This window comes from Musca autumnalis, unplaced genomic scaffold (assembly GCF_047663935.1).
Source record: "Musca autumnalis isolate F117 unplaced genomic scaffold, ASM4766393v1 scaffold_1, whole genome shotgun sequence".
In the NCBI taxonomy this organism is placed as follows: Eukaryota; Metazoa; Arthropoda; class Insecta; order Diptera; family Muscidae; genus Musca; species Musca autumnalis.
This window is the reverse complement of record NW_027411644.1, coordinates 71,606,934-71,616,375: the sequence shown is the minus strand read 5'-3', so window position 1 is coordinate 71,616,375 and position 9,442 is coordinate 71,606,934. Positions and strand designations below refer to the sequence as shown.

At 39.5% G+C, this 9,442-nt stretch overlaps 1 protein-coding gene across 1 annotated transcript; it reads left to right on the top strand.

Annotated features, from left to right (window-relative positions):
- Positions 1-210: 210 nt before the first annotated feature.
- LOC141390611 (solute carrier family 22 member 3-like) lies at positions 211-7,859 on the top strand. Its single transcript, XM_073963560.1, has 6 exons — positions 211-912; positions 978-1,132; positions 6,174-6,342; positions 6,401-6,717; positions 7,192-7,326; positions 7,396-7,859. The coding sequence occupies exons 1-6, from the start codon at positions 332-334 to the stop codon at positions 7,773-7,775; spliced, it is 1,737 nt and encodes a 578-aa protein (XP_073819661.1). The 5' UTR covers positions 211-331; the 3' UTR covers positions 7,776-7,859.
- The last annotated feature ends 1,583 nt before the right edge of the window (positions 7,860-9,442 follow it).

The window sequence follows — 9,442 nt, the reverse complement described above, 5'->3', positions numbered from 1 at the left end:
AAATAAACAAACAAATCAGCTATGCCGAAGGTGTAAAACTTTTTCAATTTTTAAAAACAAACAAAGAAAAACGCTCTGCGGCACAACAACAAAGCCGAGGAATTCAAACAAAATTGCCCAATTAATCGGCTATGCAAACCAGGTTTACAAACAACCAGCTGAGCTGAGTAGCGTCATGGAGGATGGATGGTTAAGCATGTGCTATCGCTCGCTAAACGAGTTTAGTTTAATATTTACCAGCTGATGGAACGTGTTGAGTTTGAAATTGCGGTATTACGAAAAAAAAGTCACAACAACAACAAAAACAAAATACTTAAAGCCACATTCGCCAATGACCTCTAGCCGCAACAGTGAAGATATTGTAACACAAATTTGTGGAAATTTTGGAAAATGGCAGTTGAAAACATTGATTTTTGTTTGTTTGTGCAAAATCCCCGCAACTTGGTTTATGGCTTGCATCAGCTTCACGGCACCCGTACCCCAGACGGCGGAATTTCTTTGCATACCAGCTGAGAAAGATAGCCAACATCATACCCTACGGCCAGCTGAGATGTGGTTAAAAAATCACCAGCCACCAGCTTCCAAAGAAAGTTGGGAGAAAACCGATCGTGAATTTTTCATAAATCAGTGCTATACCCATCGTTTGGTATCGCCGGCGACGGATGTCATCAATTCAAGTGATTATGAATGGAAAATTTCGCCATCCAATAAAAGTTATTTGTTTGGTAACAGTGACGCAGTACAGACGGTGGAAGTGCCCTGTGAGCAATTTGAACATAGGGTTGAGTACAAGTCGCTGGTAACCCAATTTGATTTGGTATGTTCGCGTGAAATGTTGGTCTCTCTGACCCAGGCTTTCCATGCCTTGGGAGGATTGATTGGTGGCATCATGGCTATGAATATTTTGAAATAGTAAGTGGAATAAATTTAAAAAAAAATTTGGAAGATATGTGAGCTAAGTATTGCCCCTCCCTTAGTATAAGCCCAAAACGTTTGATGATGTTCGGAATAATTGGCCAAATCATTTGTGGAAATCTCACGGGTTTGGTATCCACATTTATCCTACATGTCTATTATCGTTGTCTGACATCGGTGTTTTGTTCCTTTATGATGGCCTCCGGACAAGCTATAGGTAAGATCAAGAAATACATACATATATGTTATTATTTATCGAGACAAAAGACCCCTTGAAGATTTTCTACGTAGAGAATAACTCCAAAAGATCTTCTCTCCTCCAAAGGCTCTCCTAAGTATAGAAGACATCCTAATGGTCTTCTATTTATGGAAGCTATCCTAAAGGCCTTCCTTGGATAAAAGAACTCCTAAAAGTATTCTATGGGTTGAAGATCTTCTAAAAATTTTCTGAGAATAGACGACCATCTATAGGTCTTCTATTTATAAAAGGCCTACCATGTATATAAGACCCCCTAAAGGTGATTACCTTGCTTAACCCCCCCCCCCCCTGGGTTTTGTAAAGGTTCTACTAAGGAACTTACATGTTTAGAAGACCTTCTACAAGTTTCCTATGACTTGAATATATAAACCTCCTATAGATGTAATACCCCCTATTTGTATATATAAATAGAACGAGGCCTTCTAGAGATAAAGATCAACTACGTTCAGAAGACCTGCTCAAGGTGTTCTATGACTGAAAGACCTCCTAAAAATCTTCTAAAGACCTTCTAAACCTGTTCTATGACTTGAAGACCTCCTAAAGGTCTTCTATGACTTGAATATCTACTAAGATTCTTCTATGGTTAGACGACCTCCTAAGGGTCTTCTATGGTTTGAAGACCTTCTAATCGTAGTCTTTAGCTTGAAGACCTCCTACAGGTCTTCTTTGGCTTGAAGACATCCTAACGGTCTTCTATGGTTAGAATACCTCCTAAAAATTTTGTATAGATGGAAGACCACCTAAATGTCTTCTATGGTTAGAATACCTCCTAAAATCTTCCTTCTAAAGGTCTTCCACAGAGAGAAGCCTTCTTAAAGGTCGTCTATGGATAGAAGACCTCTTAAAAATCGTCTATGGATAGAAGACGTCCTAAACGTCGTCTACGGATAGAAGGCCTCCTAAAGGTATTATATGTCTTGAAAATCTACCAAAGGACTGCTATGGCTTGAAGAGCTCCAAAAGGGTTTCTGAAGGTCCTCCGACTGGGCTCCTGTGGAGAGAAGACCTATAAAAGCTTTTCTATGGCTTGAAGATATTCTAAAGGTTTTTAATGGCTTCAAAACCTACTAAAGGTTTCTATGGCTTAATGACCTCCAAAAGGTTGTCTATGGCTTAAAGACCCCTTGATGTCATCTATGGCATGAAGACCTCCTAAGGGTGTTCTATGTTTATAAGACATCCTTAAGGTCTCCTATGGCTTGAACACCTCTTAAAGGTTTTCTATGACTTGATGACCTCCAAAAATCATCTATGGCTCGAAGACTTTCTAAAGATATTCTATGGTTTGAATACCTCCTAAAGGTATTCTGTGGCTTGAAGATTTCCGAAGAGTCCTCTATGTTTAGAAGATCCCCTAAAGGTCTCCTATGGCTTGATAACTTCTAAAGGTATTCTATGGTTTGAAGACCTTCTCAAGGTATGTGTAGTTTGAAAACCTCCTAAAAGTCCTCTACGTTTAAAAGATCTCTTAAGGGTCTTATAGGTTAAAAACATCTCCTAAAGGCCTAACGGTCTTCTATATCCTGAAGACCACCTAAAGATATTTTATGGCTTGACGACCTCCTAAAGACTTCTGTGGCTTGAAGACCTCCTAAATGTTTTCTATGGCTTGCAGTTCTCCCAAGATTCTTTAAAGTTAGATATCGTAAGGGTATTTCAGGGTCTAAATGTCTTCTCCTAAGGGTATTCTATGGTTTCAAGACCTCCTAAGGTTCTTCTATGGCTTGAAACCCTCCTAAGGGTATTCTATGGCTTGAAACCCTCCTGAGGGTCTTCTATGGCATGAAAACCTCCCAAGAGTCTTCAATGTTAGAAGATCTCGTAAGGGTATTTCATGGTCTAAGGGTTTTCTATGGTTTAAAGGTCTTCTTCTATGACTTTGAAGACCTTCCTAAAAGTCTTCTATAGCTTAAAGACCCCTTTAATGTCTTATATGGCTGGAAGGCCTCCCAATGGTCTTCTATGACTTCAAGATCTTCTTAGGTTCTTTTATGGACCAAAGACCTCCTAAAGATATTCTATAAATGGAAAACCTCCTAAAGGTCTTCTACATATGGAAGGCCTCCCAAAGGTGTGATAGACCTCTTTCTAAGGGCCTTCTGTGGCTTTAGGACCTCCTAAGGGCTTTCTATGGCTCGAAGTCGTCTTAATGTTCTTCTATGCCTTGAAGACTTCAAAAATGTCTTCTGTGGCTTGAAGACCTATTAAAGGTCTCCTCTATGGGTCCTCTATGAATACCTCCTAAAGGTTGTCTATGGCTTGAATACCTCCTAAAGGTCTTCTTTGGCCGAAAGACCCCTTAAGGTCTTCTATGGCTTGAAGACCTCCTAAAGGTCTTCTATGGCTTGAAGACCTCCTCAAGGTATTCTGTGGTTTGAAGACCTCCTAAAGGTATTCTATGTTTAGAAGATCTCTTAAGGGTCTTATATGTTAAAAACATCTCCAAAAGGCCTAACGGTCTTCTATAGCCTGAAGACCGCCTAAAGGTATTTTATGGTTTGGAAACCTCCTACAGGCTTCTGTGGCTTGAAGACCTCCTAAAAGTTTTCTATGGCTTGAAGATCGCCTAAGAGTCTTCAATGTTAGAAGATCTCTTAAGGGTATTTCATGGTCTTCTCCTAAGAGTCTTCTATGTGTGAAAACCTCCTAAAGGTCTTCTTCTATGACGAAGACCCCTTAAAAGTCTTCTATGGCTGGAAGGCCTCCCAAGGGTCTTATATGACTTCAAGATCTTCTAAGGGTCTTTTTTGGACCTCCTAAATATATTCTCTAAATGGGAAACCTCCTAAAGGTCTTCTATATATGGAAGGCCTCCCAAAGGTGTGATAGACCTCCTTCTAAGGGCCTTCTATGGCTTTATGACCTCCTAAGGACTGTCTATGGCTGGAAGACCTCCTAATGTTCTTCTATGTCTTGAAGACCTCAAAAATGTCTTCTGTGGCTTAAAGGTCTCCTCTATGGGTCCTCTATGGCATGAATACCTCCTAAAAGTTGTTTATGGATTGAATACATTCCAAAGGTCTTCTGTGGCTTAAAGACCCCTTAAGGTATTCTATGGCTTGAAGACCTCCTAAAGGCCTCCCAAGGGTCTGCTATGACTTCAAGATCTTCTAAGGGTCTTTTATGGACAAAAGAACTCCTAAAGAAAAGAACTCCTAAATGGTCCTCCTCTGGAATGGAATGGAAAACCTCCCAAAGGTCTTCTATATACGGAAGGCCTCCCAAAGGTGTGATAGACCTCCATCTAAGGGCTTTCTATGGCTTGAAGACCTCCTAAAGTTCTTCTGTGGCTTAAGACCTCCTAACTTTCTTCTATGTCTTCAGGACCTCAAATATGTCTTCTGTGGCCTATTAAAGGTATTCAATGGCTTGATGACCTCCTAAGGGTCTTCTATGACATGAAGACCTCCTAAGGGTAATCTATGGCATGAAACCTCCTAAAGGTCTGCTGTGGCTTAAAGATCTCCTAAGGCTCTTCTACGTTTAGAAATTGTCCTAATGGTATTCGGATGGTAAAATACCTTTTAAAGGTCTTCTGTGGCTTGAAAACATCCTTAAAGTATTCTATAGATAGAGGACCTCCTAAAGGTCTTCTAAGGCTTGAATACCTTTTAAGGTCTTCTATGGCTTGAAGACCTCCTAAGGGTTTTCTATGACATGAAGACCTCCAAAGGGTCCTCTATGGCGTTAAGACCTTGAAGATCTCCTAAGGGACTTCTACGTTTAGAAGTTGTCCCAATGGTATTCGAATGGTAAAATACCTCTTAAAGGTCTTCTGTGGCTTGAAAACATCCTTAAAGTCTTCTATAGATAGAGGACCTCCTAAAGGCCTTCTATGGCTTGGAAATCTCCTAAGGGTCTTCTATGGCTTGACGACCTCTTAACGGTCTTCTATGGCAAGAATACATCTTTAAAGTGTGAGAGATCCACTTATTCTATGGCATGAAGGTCTCCTAAAGGTCTTCTACAGATTGAAGACTCCTTAAATGTAATCTATAGATAGAAACATCCTCATGATCTTCTATATGTAGGCTACCTCCTTCTATGGAGAAAATACCTCTTGAAGGTTCTCTATGGATGTGAAAGATCTTTCTTCTATCCTAAGAATACCTGTATGAGGTATTTTATCTTCTTGTCCAAAGCGATCTTCATTACGTTTTATATCCAAGGTCTCCTTTTGGTCTATTAAAAAGGTATTTTATTCCAACCAAGGGCAATAAAGGTCCATTAGAACGTATTAAATACCTAGTAACCCTTATTCAAAGAAGACAGTCCTTCTACCCTTTAGGAGTATTTTATCTATAGATGACTTTTAGAAGGTCTTCCATCTATATAAGACCTTTAAGAGATCTTCTTTCTTTGGAAGATCTTTCTTTAGTGCATGGAAGAAGTTCAAGATATTTTTTATACAAATAAGACCCTTAGGAGGCCTTTTATAGGAAAAAGACCTTTAGGAAGTCTTCATCCGAAAAATACCTTCGGAGATCTTTCATCCAAAAGGACCTTTAGGAAGTCTTCTGCCCATAGAGTTGCTCTATATACAGTATACCTTTTAGAGGTCTTCTACGCAAAGGAGGCATTTAGGAGGTCTTCTACGCAAAGAAGACATTCAGGAGGTCTTCTACGCACAGAAGACCTTCATGAGGTCTTCTGTCCATGAAATACCTTTAAAATACCAGTATAAGTCCATATTTACATTTGGCAATTTTCCTTGCGGCAATTGTCAGTTCGATGTAGAGAGAGCTTAGGCATATGGTAACCATTTGCCTCTCAACACCCTCTCTCACCTACAAACTGACAATTGCCGCAAGGAAAATAGTATGTAAGAGGTCTTCTATACACAGAAGGTCACCAATAGAAGACCATTATGAAATGCTTTATGAGATCTTCTATCCACAGAAAACCTTAGGATGTCTCCTAACTACAGATTACCTTTATGAGTTCCCCGTAGAATACATTTAAAGTCAATGAAAAAAATATATTTCTCTTATAATTTCAGTGAACGACATAACTTCGGGTAAAGAAAGAACCATAATCAATATATTATCTGAACTCTTCGCATCAATTGCCCTAATTTTACTACCGGGTGTCCATATGTACTGTGATAGCTGGACCCACCTCTACATAGTCATATCATCATCTTTACTACTATTTATTATACCCCAAAGGTAAGAGTCCTTTATAATTGTATCGGAAAATATTCTTATTTACTTTCATTTCCACTAGATTTATAACCGATAGTCCTCGATGGCATCTCAAACAGGGAAATTTAGATGAAACTCTTAAGATCCTAACGCAAGCAGCCGCCATTAATTGTCGAAAAATCCCCAACGATGTGTTATCAAGATTAGAACAAAAATCATGGCAAATGCGTAATAGCCGTAGCCCCTCCTACTGGTCAATATGGGATGGTAAGACGCCAAGACGTTTTATTTTTATGCTCCACTGGAATTGGTCGGTGTCGGTGGTTATCTACACTGTAATGATTTTGATGATACGACTGCTGGGTGTCAAGTATATGCACGTGAATACATTTTGTTTGGGTAAGTTTATAGAGGAGCAGAAAGGGGTCTTTATAGAAAAGGTCAAGAAAAACAAATGAATCTTTTCGGACGTCCCTTAGCGAGCCTTTTAGATGACCACATCTGTGCTTAATGGTGCTTACATGAGATTCGTTATAGGAATTCTTTATGAAAGACCAGAAGCGAATTTTTATAGACGACCACTAGGAGGTATTTACAGTTGACCTCAAAGGAGTCTTAATAGACCTCAAAAAGTGTGGTCTTTACAGATACCCTTTTGACGGTCTATCAAGATACACTTAAGGTCGATTATATAGACCCCCTCGTGACTCCCTTGTGGTTGTCCAAAAAGACTCCATGGGGGGGTTACCTTCAAAGGCTTCATCGTGGACATTTTTATAAAGATTGCTTTGTGGTCGTCTATAAAGTCATATGTACGTGTAGACGTTCTGAGAAGCCCTAACGATTTTTAATCTCTCTCTCCTCTTTTTGCAGGCTTTGCTGAAATGCTGGGCATTGCGATGGGCCTTTATATGTTCCTATATAGCAAACGTCATTGGCTGCATTCTGGTTGTTTATTAATTTTTGCTGGAGTTACCACATATTTGATATGGCTATCACCAGATGGAGGTAAGTTTTCCAGAAAAATACCCACAGAATATTCCAAATAATTTTAATGTCCTCCCTTTCCTTTTGCAGTCAAAGAATCCCGTAAAGCTGGTTATGAACTGCTGTTTTGGATTATCCTAAAAATGTTAAATTCTGCAGTGTTGGTCGTGTTGACAACTCGTACCGGTGAAATGGTAGCACCGGAGAAACGGCCCTCGCTCATGCTTTCAACTGGATGCTTCAGCCGTTTCTGGTTGACCGTGGTACCATTCACATTGGTCGTGGGAAAAATCCACTATCTCCTACCGATGACAATGTTTGCCACCGCAGCTATCAGTAGCGGAGCCATGATGTGTTATTTCAATCGTCATTTTCAAACAACAGAGGCCAAGGCGAATATAGTTCCTACTCAAACGTGCGCATATCGTAAACGTTCTTCATTGCTATTCGAAGGCAGTGAAAATATTTAATTAGAAAATTTGTTTTTTTTTTTAATTATTTAGAGATATTTTATTTATTTATTTATTGAAAAAATACAGTATTATTAAACTGAAGGACATTGTAAGCAGGTCATTGGAGTTCGAAAAGGGGTCTATTGTAGATGGATAGCGGGATAAGTTAATACAACTAGAAGACTGTCTTTGTTGGTGACTGGTTCAAAGTGTTTTCTTTAGAAGGACCTAAAAAGAAGTTTCGAGGCAAATAGCGGATTCTTTCGGTCCGGATTGAGCCGAAACCATAGTGTTTCGGCCAGCGGATACCAACGCAGCATCAAACCAATGCTTCTACGTAGTTTTATATTCTGCTACAACAACAAACAAGTAAAAAGTCGTTAAGTTCGGCTGGGCCGAACTTTTTATACCCTCCACCATAAAATAGTCTTAATTAAAATGGAATAATTAGTTTAGGTGGAAAAAATTTTCGACCATGGATAGATACACCAATTGTCTTAATTATCAAATCTAATCTAAAAATGTGTTCAGCCAGGTGAAAGGCACCACCTACAGGACTATATCAAAGTGTCAACCTATCTTTATAATTTTTGGTGGAAAAGTTTTGAAAGTCCCAATTTACATTGGGCGAGTTTACTTGCGGCAATTGTCATTTTGTAGGAGAGAGAGGTGAGGCATATGGTAACCCTTTGCCTCTCAGCACCCTCTCTCACCTACAAACTGACAATTGCCGCAAGTAAACTCGCCTAATGTAAATTGGGACTAACTGCAGAGAACCTCAAAAGTCAAATTAAATTGAGGGTAGTTCCATCAAACAATGTAGACCCTCTATATGCCGAAAATCGGGAGGTACCGTTATATAGGAGCTGTACAAAAAGATGGACCTATGTTGACGAATTTTATTGAAGAATTTGCGTGATCACTGAAAATTCAAATGTCGAATTATAGCTAGTTCGATTAAAAACTAAAATTCTCAAAATACCGAAAATCGGGAGGTATCGTTATATGGGGGCTCTACCAAACCATGGACCTGTGTTGACGATGTTTGGTGGAGAAGTTTAATGACTACTGGGAACCTCAAATGTCAATTTACAGCTAGTTCGGGTGAAAATTGTAGCTAAAATTCTCAAAATACCGAAAATCGGAAGGTACCGTTATATGGGGGCTATACCAAACCATGGAACTATGTTGGCGATGTTCGGTGGAGAAGTTTGATGACCACTGAGAACCTCTAATGTCAATTTGCAGCTAGTTCGGGTGAAAATTGTAGCTAAAATTCTCAAAATACCGAGAATCGGGAGGTACCTTTATATGTGGGCTATACCAAAACATGGAACTATGTTGGCGATGGTCGGTGTAGAAGTTTGATGACCACTGAGAACCTCAAATGTCAATTTGCAGCTAGTTCGGGTGAAAATTGTAGCTAAAATTCTCAAAATACCGAAAATCGGGAGGTACCGTTATATGGGGGCTATACCAAACAATGGACCTATGTTGGCGATGGTCGGTGGAGAAGTTTGATGACCACTGAGAACCTCAAATGTCAATTTACAGCTAGTTCGGGTGAAAATTGTAGCTAAAATTCTCAAAATACCGAAAATAGGGAGGTACCGTTATATGGGGGATATACCAAAACTTGGACCGATATAGCCCATGTTCAAACTTGATCTTCCGACGGCTAAAAA